The sequence below is a fragment of the Prionailurus bengalensis genome, chromosome D4, assembly GCF_016509475.1.
Source record: "Prionailurus bengalensis isolate Pbe53 chromosome D4, Fcat_Pben_1.1_paternal_pri, whole genome shotgun sequence".
In the NCBI taxonomy this organism is placed as follows: domain Eukaryota; kingdom Metazoa; phylum Chordata; class Mammalia; order Carnivora; family Felidae; genus Prionailurus; species Prionailurus bengalensis.
This window is the reverse complement of record NC_057359.1, coordinates 42,105,063-42,117,618: the sequence shown is the minus strand read 5'-3', so window position 1 is coordinate 42,117,618 and position 12,556 is coordinate 42,105,063. Positions and strand designations below refer to the sequence as shown.

Below are 12,556 nucleotides of genomic sequence, written 5' to 3'. Positions count from 1 at the left end.
CTCTGTCCCAAAAATAAATAAACGTTGAAAAAAAAATTAAAAAAAAAGAACCAAACAGAGAAGAAGAACTCAATAACTAAAATTAAAAATACACTAGATGGTATAAACAGGAGACTAGAGGAAGAAGATGAACAAATCAGAGGTCTGGAGGAAAGAGTAATGGATAGTAATGAAGCTGAACAATAGAGAGAGCAAAAAATAATAATACAATGCTGAGGGAACTCAGCAACTCCATCAAGTGTAATAACACTCCTATTATAGGGATCCTAGAAGAAGAGAGAAAAAAGGGGACAGAATTTTTATTTGAAGAAATAACAGCTCAAAGCTGCCCAAATCTGGGGAAGGAAACAGAGATCCAGACCCATGAGGCACAGAGAGCCCCCAACAAAATCAACTCAATGAGGTCCACACAATGACATGTAATAATAAAAATGGCAAAAAGTAATGATAGAGAATTTTAAAAGCAGCAAGTGAAAACAGTTAATACAAGGGAAACCCCATAAGGCTATCAGCTGATTTTAGCAGAAACTTTTCAGGTCAGAAGGGAGTGGCATGACATATTCAAAGTGCTGAAAGAAAAAAACCTGCAGCCATAAATATTCTATCTAGAAATCTATCATTCAGAACAGAAGGAGAGACCAAGAGCTTCCCAGACAAAAAATGTTAAAAGAATTCATCACCACGAAACCAGCCTGTAAGAAATGTTAAAGGGGACTCTAAATGGTAAGGAAAGGCCATAGCTAGGAGTAAGAAAAGTAGGATGCACAAAAGCAATAAAAATGAGTACATCTGTAAAATTCAGTCAAGGGATTCACAAAATAAAAGGATGTGAAGTATGACACAATGTACCTAAAATTTGGCAGGAGAGAAAAGAAACAAATGAGTTCAAACATAATATCACATTCAAACATCATATCACATTATATTGATATATTATCAATATAATATAAACTGCTATATGCACAAAATGTTATATACCTAATGGTATTAGGTATATAACCTAAGGGTAACCACAAATCAAACACCATAACACATATGAAAAAAATGCAGAGAAAGGAATCCAAGTATATCACCAAAGAAAGCCAGCAAATTGTGAGAGAAAAGAGCAAGAGAAGAATAGAAAAGAACTACAAAACAACCATAAAGCAAGTAACAAAATAGCAATAAGTACATACCTATCAATAATTACTTTGAATGTAAATTAACTAAACACTCTAATCAAAAGACATAGGATGACAGACTGGATAAAAAAGCAAGACCCACCCATAGGCTGCCGATAGGAGACTCATTACAGAACTGAAGACACATGTAGATTGAAAGTAAAGACATGGAAAAACACGTATCATGTAAATGGAATTTAAAAGAAAGTTGGGTAGCAATACTTATATTGAACAAAATAGACTTTAAAACAAAGAATGTAGTAAGAGACAAACAAGAACACTATATAATCATAAAGGACACAACCCAACAAGAATATATAACATTTGTAAATATTTATGCACACAACATGGAATCAGCCAAACACATAAAGCTGCTAATAACAACAAACATAAAGGAAATAATCAATAGTAATACAATAATAATAGGGGACTTTAGCACCCCACTTACATCAATGGATAGATCATCCAAACAGAAAATCAACCGGATGGATCTAACATACATTCAAAACATTCCAGCCTAAAACAACACAATACACACCATTTTCAAATGCACATGGGACGTTCTCCAGAACAGATCACATATTAGGCCACAAATCAAGTCTCAACAAATTCAAAGAATCGAAGTCATACCATGCATCTTTTCTGACGACAATGCTATGAAACAAGAAAAGAACCTTAAGAAAAAAATCTGGAAAGGGGTGTCTGCATGGATTAGTTGGTTAACCATTCAACTTTGGTTCAGGTCATGATGTCAAGGTTTGTGAGTTCGAGCCCTGCGTCTTGCTCTGTGCTGACAGCTCGAAGCCTGGAGCCTGCTTCAGATTCTATGTCTCCCTCTCTCTCTGCCCCTACCCCAATCACATTGTGTGTGTCTCTCTCTCTAAAATAAATAGTGAATTCACTAATTCTGTGAATTAGCACTAATTCACTAATTTAGAATAATAGTCATAAAATTAATCGCTGGGCTTGAAAACAGTATAAAGGACAGCAGAGAATCTCTTGCTACAGAGATCAAGGGACTAAGGAACAGCCAGGAGGAGCTAAAAAATGTTATCAATGAAATGCAAAATAAAATGGAGACAACTACGGCTCGGATTGAAGAGGCAGAGGAGAGAATAGGTGAACTAGAAGATAAAATTATGGAAAAAGAAGCTGAGAAAAAAGAAATAAAAAAATCCAGGAGTATGAGGGGAAAATTAGAGAACTAAGTCATGCACTAAGAGAAATAATATACACATAATTGGTATTCCAGAGGAGGAAGAGAGAGGGAAAGGTGCTGAAGGTGTACTTGAAGAAATAATAGCTGAGAACTTCCCAGATCTGGGGAAGGAAAAAGGCATTGAAACAAGAGGCACAGAGAACTCCCTTCAGATGGAACTTGAATCGATCTTCTGCATGACATATCATAGTGAAACTGGCAACATACAAGGATAAAGAGAAAATTTTGAAAGCAGCTAGAAATAAACGTGCTCTAACATATAAAGGGAGACCTATAAGACTCGTGACTGATCTCTCTACTGAAACTTGGCAGGCCAGAAAGGAATGGCAGGAGATGTTCCATGTGATGAACAGAAAAAATATGCAGCCGAGAATCCTTTATCCAGCAAGTCTGTCATTTAGAATAGAAGGAGAGATAAAGGTCTTCCCAAACAAACAAAAACTGAAGGAATTCATCACCACTAAACCAGCCCTACAAGAGATCCTAAGGGGGATCCTGTGAGACAAAGTACCAGGACGTCGCAACAAGCATGAAACCTACGGACATCACAATGACTCTAAACCCATATCTTTCTATAATAACACTGAATGTAAATGGACTAAATGCGCCAACTGAAAGACATAGGGTATCAGAATGGATAAAAAAAACAAGACCCATCTATTTGCTGTCTACAAGAGACTCATTTCAGACCTGAAGACACCTTCAGATTGAGAGTGAGGGGATGGAGACCTATTTATCATGCCACTGGAAGTCAAAAGAAAGCTGGAGTAGCCATACTTATATCAGACAAACTAGACTTTAAATTAAAGGCTGTAACAAGAGATGAAGAAGGGCATTATATAATAATCACAGGGTCTATCCATCAGGAAGAGCTAACAATTATAAATGTCTATGCGCCAAATACAGGAGCCCCCAAAATTACTCACACACATAAGCAACCTTATTGATAAGAATGAGGTAATTGCAGGGGACTTTAACACTCCACTTACAGAAATGGATAGATCATCTATACACACGGTCAGTAAAGAGACACACTTTCAATAAAGAAACAAGGGCCCTTAATGATACATTGGATCAGATGGACTTGACAGATACATTTAGAACTCTGCATCCCAAAGCAACAGAATATACTTTCTTCTAGAGTGCACATGGAACATTCTCCACCATAGATCACATACTGGGTCACAAAACAGCCCTTCATAAGTTTACAAGAATTGAAATCATACCATGCATACTTTCAGATCACAATGCTATGAAACTTGAAATCAACCACAGGAAAAAGTCTGGAAAACCTCCAAAAGCATGGAGGTTAAAGAACACCCTACTAAAGAATGAATGGGTCAACCAGGCAATTAGAGAAGAAATTAAAAAATATATGGAAACAAACGAAAATGAAAATACAACAATCCAAACGCTTTGGGATGCAGTGAAGGCAGTCCTGAGAGGAAAATACATTGCAATCCAGGCCTATCTCAAGAAACAAGAAAAATCCCAATAAAAAAAATCTAACAGCACACCTAAAGGAAATAGAAGCAGAACAGCAAAGACAGCCTAAATCCAGCAGAAGAAGAGAAATAATAAAGATCAGAGCAGAAATAAACAATATAGAATCTAAAAAAACTATAGAGCAGATCAACGAAACCAAGAGTTGGTTTTTTGAAAAAATAAACAAAACTGATAAACCTCTAGCCAGGCTTCTCAAAAAGAAAAGGGAGATGACCCAAATAGATAAAATCATGAATGAAAATGGAATTATTACAACCAATCCCTCAGAGATACAAGCAATTATCAGGGAATACTATGAAAAATTATATGCCAACAAACTGGACAACCTGGAAGAAATGGACAAATTCCTAAACACCCACACTCTTCCAAAACTCAATCAGGAGGAAATAGGAAGCTTGAACAGACCCATAACCAGCGAAGAAATTGAATCAGTCATCAAAAATCTCCCAACAAATAAGAGTCCAGGACCAGATGGCTTCCCAGGGGAGTTCTACCAGACATTTAAAGCAGAGATAATACCTACCCTTCTCAAGCTATTCCAAGAAATAGAAAGGGAAGGAAAACTTCCAGACTCATTCTATGAAGCCAGTATTACTTTGATTCCTAAACCAGACAGAGACCCAGTAAAAAAAGAGAACTACAGGCCAATATCCCTGATGAATATGGATGCAAAAATTCTCAATAAGATACTAGCAAATCGAATTCAACAGCATATAAAAAGAATTATTCACCATGATGAAGTGGGATTCATTCCTGGGCTGCAGAGCTGGTTCAACATTCGCAAATCAATCAATGTGATACATCACATTAATAAAAGAAAAGATAAGAACCATATGATCCTGTCAATCGATGCAGAAAAGGCCTTTGACAAAATTCAGCAACCTTTCTTAATAAAAACCCTCGAGAAAGAAAGAACATACTTAAACATCATAAAAGCCATTTATGAAAAGCCCACAGCTAACATCATCCTCAATGGGGAAAAACTGAGAGCTTTTTCCCTGAGATCAGGAACACGACAGGGATGTCCACTCTCACCGCTGTTGTTTAACATACTGTTGGAAGTTCTAGCATCAGCAATCAGACACCAAAAGGAAATCAAAGGCATCAAAATTGGCATAGATGAAGTTAAGCTTTCACTTTTTGCAGATGACATGATATTATACATGGAAAATCCGATAGACTCCACCAAAAGTCTGCTAGAACTGATACATGAATTTAGCAAAGTTGCAGGATACAAAATCAATGTACAGAAATCAGTTGCATTCTTATACACTAATAATGAAGCAACAGAAAGACAAATAAAGAAACCGATCCCATTCACAACTGTCCCAAGAAGTATAAAATACCTAGGGATAAATCTAACCAAAGATGTAAAAGATATGTATGCTGAAAACTATAGAAAGCTTATGAAGGAAATTGAAGAAGATATAAAGAAATGGAAAAACATTCCAAGCTCATGGATTGGAAGAATAAATACTGTCAAAATGTCAATACTACCCAAAGCTATCTACACATTCAATGCAATCCCAATCAAAATTGCACCAGCATTCTTCTTGAAACTAGAACAAGCAATTCTAAAATTCATATGGAACCACAAAAGGCCCCGAATAGCCAAAGTAATTTTGAAGAAGACCAAAGCAGGAGGCATCACAATCCCAGACCTTAGCCTCTACAACAAAGCTGTCATCATCAAGACAGCATGGTATTGGCACAAAAACAAACACGTAGACCAATGGAATAGAACAGAAACCCCAGAACTAGACCCACAAACGTATGGCCAACTCATCTTTGACAAAGCAGGAAAGAACATCCAATGGAAAAAAGACAGTCTCTTTAACAAATAGTACTGGGAGAACTGGACAGCAACATGCAGAAGGTTGAAACTAGACCACTTTCTCATACCATTCACAAAAATAAACTCAAAATGGATGAAGGACCTGAATGTGAGACAGGAAACCATCAAAACCCTAGAGGAGAAAGCAGGAAAAGAGCTCTCTGACCTCAGCCGTAGCAATTTCTTACTTGACACATCCCCAAAGGCAAGGGAATTAAAAGCAAAAATGAACTACTGGGACCTTATGAAGATAAAAAGCTTCTGCACAGCAAAGGAAACAACCAACAAAACTAAAAGGCAACCAATGGAATGGGAAAAGATATTTGCAAATGACATATCGGACAAAGGGCTAGTATCCAAAATCTATAAAGAGCTCACCAAATTCCACACCCCAAAAAAAAATAATCCAGTGAAGAAATGGGCAGAAAATATGAATAGATACTTCTCTAAAGAAGACATCCGGATGGCTAACAGGCACATGAAAAGATGCTCAACATCGCTCCTCATCAGGGAAATACAAATCAAAACCACACTCAGGTATCACCTCACGCCAGTCAGAGTGGCCAAAATGAACAAATCAGGAGACTATAGATGCTGGCGAGGATGTGGAGAAACGGGAACCCTCTTGCACTGTTGGTGGGAATGCAAACTGGTGCAGTCACTCTGGAAAACAGTGTGGAGGTTCCTCAAAAAATTAAAAATAGACCTACCCTATGACCCAGCAATAGCACTGCTAAGAATTTACCCAAGGGATACAGGAGTACTGATGCATAGGGGCACTTGTACCCCAATGTTTATAGCAGCACTCTCAACAATAGCCAAATTATGGAAAGAGCCTAAATGTCCATTAACTGATGAATGGATAAAGAAATTGTGGTTTATATACACAATGGAGTACTACGTGGCAATGAGAAAGAATGAAATCTGGCCCTTTGTAGCAACGTGGATGGAACTGGAGAGTGTGATGCTAAGTGAAATAAGCCATACAGAGAAAGACAGATACCATATGGTTTCACTCTTATGTGGATCCTGAGAGACTTAACAGACACCCATGGGGGAGGGGAAGAAAAAAAAAAAGAGGTTAGAGTGGAAGAGAGCCAAAGCATAAGAGACTCTTAAAAACTGAGAACAAACTGAGGGTTGATGGGGGGTGGGACAGAGGGGAGGGTGGGTGATGGCTATTGAGGAGGGCACATTTTGGGATAAGCGCCAGGTGTTGTATGGAAACCAATTCGACAATAAACTTCATATATTGAAAAAAAAAACTTTGAAAAAAAATAAAAATTAAAAAAATAAAAATTAAAAAAAGGCAAGAACTGTAACTTCGAATTTTCCAAAGTACCATCACAGAATAGTATATACATTTAACATATTATACTTTGTAGAAAGTTGTAACCATTACTGAACAAAAATATACATGATTTTGGCAAATTAGGGCCTCTAAAAAAATTAGGAAGCCTAAAAACAAATAATTTCTCTTATGGAAATTTAATATTTTATCCCCAAGCTAAGTGATTCTGCTCAAAAACGTAAATAGTTAAATAGTATATCCCTCAAGAAAGAGGAAGCACAAAAAGAATTTAGCGAAGGGGAAATATACTATCATTTTTAAAAGTCAACATTTTTAAAAAATGGTATGCTATAGCTATCTAGATCTGGTAACCTGAGCATTCCCTAAAGCACTCACTGCAAACTTAAAACCCAAGAATATCAAAGAGTGGCAAAATGCATTCTCTTCCATAGAATAGAGCTGTAACTGAAGAATAGATTGCTCAGTCTGGTTCTTTATCTTCCCTAACCTCCAGAATCTCGGGGTGGCCAATATGGCTAGTTTTTCTCAATCTAGTGTGAGTACAAATGACACTTGGCACTTCTAAGTCATATGGTTATATCTATTAGGCAGCTTAGCCTAGGCATATAACAGTATTTATCCATCTTAGAATCCATTTTAATGTTTTTTGATATTCAGGTAGAAAACACAACATTTTCCCCTCCAGAGCAAACAGACTAAAATATTATTTCTAAAATTTTACCATTATGGTATCAATTATGATATTTCCTATGAGGAAAACACAACATTGGAGAATGTATAAACTTCAAGCTTATATGTCATAAAAGAATGCATTGTTCCATTTTAGAAAGATATTCTATGGATGTAGAGAACATAAAAATAATTGGATCTTTTATCTAAGTTAACTTCCACTTTAAGTTTTTTGATAAAACAACTTTATAACAATAACCAAACTTAGATCAAAGTTCTCATAAAACTTTAATTGGCTAGGAAGGAAAATAGAGTCAAAACTCAAAGATCATAGTTTCCAAAAAGAGCCTCCATTTACCCTAGAAGAATTATGGGCAATTTAGCCCACAAGGAACAATTGGGTACAAAATGAATTTAAGTATTTTATCACAATAGAGGCCATTCTTACAATAAATTTCTTTCTCCTTCATTTTTGAGATGTGTATACTTTGAAAATGGTTCTGGGAAGCACTGATAACATGGATTTTTGCAGTGATAATATCCTGATTATATAATTACATATAATTTTCTTATATATGTAATTGTATAGTTAACTGATTATAGATAAGACATAAGAAACGACAGTTTTCAAAAGATCAAATGGAATCATTCCTGTTATTTGTTGATCCTTTCTATGAATGAAACCATCTGAAAACTTACAAGTTTCAATGATACTGCTAATAATACAATGATAACTGGTAATAATAAGAGGCAAAATTCAATAGAACAATGAATAATTGCTAGTTACTACTATAAAACCATAACACTATCTTAAGAATTTTAATGAATAAATGACATAGCCCATTAATTCGGACAACAGGCTATAAGCAAATTACAATAGTGAAGAATATCTGGCCATAGTAGTTTCAAAATAGTGATGGTTTGAGGTGATTACTCCAATGTTCTTAATGAATATTTTTTTTAATTAAAAGTAATTGCAAATATCTACTACCTGAAAAAATATTCTTAGTATTTTCTGTTACACCAACCTGTTCCAGTTCTTGTATTTTAGCATCCTTCACTTGCAGAATTTCTAAAACTTTTCTGTCTTTAGCTTCAGATTTCTGTTTTTCTCTACAAAGAAAAATAAGGGAGAGTTTATTAGTTATAATTGGTAGCTAACCCTTTAAATTTTCACATCCTGAAAATGAGTATCACTTTAAAATATAGAAAATTAAATTATCTGGGGTTGACAGCCCTTTCAGAATTAATCAGAAACCATATGGCAAGTGACAACAACTTACAAACTGCTGACAACTAAGACAACTTCATACCAAAAGAACAGTTTAGTTTCCAGATTTAGATCCATGATTAAAAAAAAAAAAAACGCAACACATTTAATCTTGATCCCAACCACTCTATCATTAATTTAAAATAAGTCAATATGTTCTTTATTTTTTAATGTTTATTTATTTTTGAGAGAGAGAGAATGCAAGTGGGGGAGGGACGGGGCGGGGAGAATTCCAAGCAGGCTCTGCACTGACCACAGAGAGCCTCATGCAGGGTTTAAACTCACAAACCGCGAGATCATGACCTGAGCCGAAATCAGAGCTTAACCAATTGAGACACCCAGGCACCCAAAGTCAGTATGTTCTTAACATAAGCACTTTATACACACAATTAAATTAAGAATAAAATATCATTTTTTTAAGTAAAAGACTCAAAAGAGAACTAGAGACTTACTAGTAACTTTTAATAACGTTTTAACAACTTAAAACGGGATAAAAATTTACCGGACATTTATTTATATTTTAAAACACTTTAAAAATAAGTAAAATAAATAGAAATCTATACTTAAATCACTCAGGAGTGACAAAGTATACAGGAAAGTTAGAAGAAAAGAACCCTCAACTGGGAAACATTGAAATGAAGTGAAGGGCCCTAGAAGGTACAAAGGAATATCAGAATGAAGAGACACCAATCAGAAAAGCACAACACTGGTTTAAGAGATAAATTCAGATGATACACTAGTACACTTTAAAAATTTTAAATTAGACTTCCAATAACCTAGCATAATAAGTTCACACTTTGAGGCAATTCTCTGTCCTCTAAGTTGATACTATTAATAGAAAAACATAAAAGAAAAAATTAAGGAAACACAGCCACGTCTCTAAGGATTGCAAACTAAACAGAAATACAATGCTACAAACAAGGGTGAAGGTGCTGTGTACTGTCCAGATCCAGATGTGGGCTAAGGTGAAAAAGAGCTCAGCTCCTGAGGGTAACTGCTAATGAAAGTGCCCTGCCCAATATAGGGAAGCATAGCTAACTAAGCTCATTGTTTGAATCCAGAGACTAGGGTGGTGCCCCGAACTTCTGAAAGGAGTCTGGAAAAAGTCTTTCCCCACCCTTGCCTGGAACTAAGGCTTATATGAAAGTTTAGAAAGGCAAACGTTTATAGATAAAATCCCAATCAGGCACTGAGCCAAAACACTCCATAGCCGAGGTACTAAATTTAACAAATCCTCTGTGTCATTATTGGCTAAGAGCCTCACACTACAAATATAAAACCTATTTCAGGATGGGATGAGGGTGACAATTTAGTGGCAAACACAAAATTTTTAGAGAAAAAAAGGCATTAGGCAAGGCAGGGTAGTGGAGAAAGGAATAAGAGAACAGTAACATCAACCCTCCTACTCAAGGTTTATCACAAAAAATCCAACAAAACACAAGAAGAAAACACACACTCTAAATTCACATACAACACATGCAAACACTGACTGAATCATTCAAAGAATCAATCACTCTAGACAAAATTAAAATAACACAACACACTGAAAAAGACTTTAAGGGGCGCGTGGGTGGCTCAGTCATTTAAGTGTCCGACTCCTGGTTTCAGCTCAGGTCATGATCTCACAGTTCCGTGAGTTCAAGCCCACGTCAGGCTCAGTAGCACAGAGCCTGCTTGGGATTCTCTCTCTCCCCCTCACTCTGCCCCTTCTCTACTCACGCTGTCTCTGTCTCTCTCAAAAATAAATAAAAATAAAGACTTTAAAGTAAGTAAGGATTTATGACCTAAAAGAATGACTACAATTAAAAACAAAAACAATAAATAGATCTTAAAAAATATATTGAAAACCTTGCAAATAAAAATTACAACCACTAAATCAAAACACAATTCAATGGGCTTAGCTCAAAACTAGATGTAAAAAGAGAGTAAGTGAAATGGATAATAACAATGAGAAATTCATCCAGAACACTGCATACAGAAATGAGATGAAAAATATAAAAACACAGTTAAGACATGTAGGTCTCACTTGAAACTCCCAGCATATGCCTAAAGAGTTCCAGAAGCAAAAAAAAAATGGGATGAAAGATAAAGTGGTATTTTTAGGAGATAATTTCTGAGAATGTTTTAGAATTAAATAGAATCCTCAGATTGAAAGAATACCTACCAGAATAAATACCTAAAAAACAAACAAACACACATTTACACATTAATCCATCATTCACTTAATGAGTGTTTATTGAGCATTTATTATATGCTCGACTTCATTCTAGGGAATAGAGAACGGCAGCAAACAAAATAAACCAAGTGCCGTCTTGATGGAATTAACATTCTAGCTCATAGATGCTGAAAATAAATGATATATAAGTGAATATACAGTATGCCAACTAGCTATATGTATAGCTATATGTATAAGCTATATGTATAAGAACAATACACTAGGGTAATGCAGAAAGGGATGCCTCGTCTTAGAGAACTGGGAAGCAAAAAGAAGGCTGTTGCTATTTTATAAAAATGACTGTCCTTAAAGATATGTGACCAGAAACTTAAAGGAAGGAATTAAGAGTCATAGAGATTTCAGGGAAGAGTTTTCCAGGCTTTGGGAAAAGTAGCAAGAGCAAAGATACTGAGGCAAGAGCACAATTGGTGTAGCCAAAGAACAGCAAAATAGTAACGTCCATACAAGGGGAGAATGGTGGCTGAGGACAGAATAGTCACTGGGAATAAAGCAGTATATCGCCTTTTAAGCCCTATGAACTTTAGATCTGACTCCCAATAAAATTGGAACAGAGAGGATAGTTTTGAGTAGGGAAATAATACAATAAGAATTAATATTTTACAAGTATCACAGTGGGTCCTGGGCTGAGGTCAGACTCTAGCAATCAAAAGTAGAAGCAGGGAGAATAATTAGGGGGCAGATAAAATACCCAGGTGAGAACTAAAGATGAACTCGACAAGATAGGTAATGGTGGTGTTACTGAGAAAGTAATAAAATTCTTGATATTTTGAAGGTAGGGCTAACAGGATTTCTTGATCCAATAGGTATGAGATTTAAGGGAAGAGAGAAGTCAAGAATGTTTCCAAGGCTTTTGTCTGAATAACTGGAAGGATCAAGTAGACATGATCTCAGATCCTGATGAGGAGAGTTAAGGGACATTAGAATTTTGGATTTGGACAGGGGCACCTGGGTGGCTTAGTCAGTTAAGCCTCCGACTTAGGCTCAGGTCATGATTTCAAGGTCCATGAGTCCAAGCCCCACATCGGACTCTGTGTTGACAGCTCAGAGCCTGGAGCTTGCTTCAGATTCTGTCTCCCTCTCTCTCTGCTCCTCCCCCACTCACACTCTCTCTCTCTCTCTCAAGAATAAACAAACACTAAAAAAAAAATTTTTTTTTTAAGTATTTGGGATTTGGACATGTCAAATGTGAGATGTTTAATCAAAATCCAATATGCGGTTGGTAAACAAGTCTAGAATCAGTCAAATGGTCAAGGCTGAAGATAAAACTTTAGGCATCATCCAAATATATTTAAAAGCCTAAGAAGTAATTTTGGATAGAAAAATCTGAGAATTGGGTCCTGAGGCACTCCA

General features: G+C 36.0%; 1 protein-coding gene across 3 annotated transcripts in view; it reads right to left on the bottom strand.

Moving 5' to 3' along the window:
• Positions 1-12,556, bottom strand: part of CNTLN (centlein) — a 315,203-nt gene that overhangs the window by 224,457 nt on the left and 78,190 nt on the right. For all 3 annotated transcript variants that reach the window (XR_006295095.1, XM_043566783.1, XM_043566781.1), the window contains exon 3: positions 8,729-8,813. Coding sequence is in view for 2 of the 3 variants with exons in the window: in XM_043566783.1 (XP_043422718.1) it covers positions 8,729-8,813 (85 nt within the window). In the remaining variant the exon portion in view is untranslated. The remainder of the gene's footprint in view (positions 1-8,728; positions 8,814-12,556) is intronic.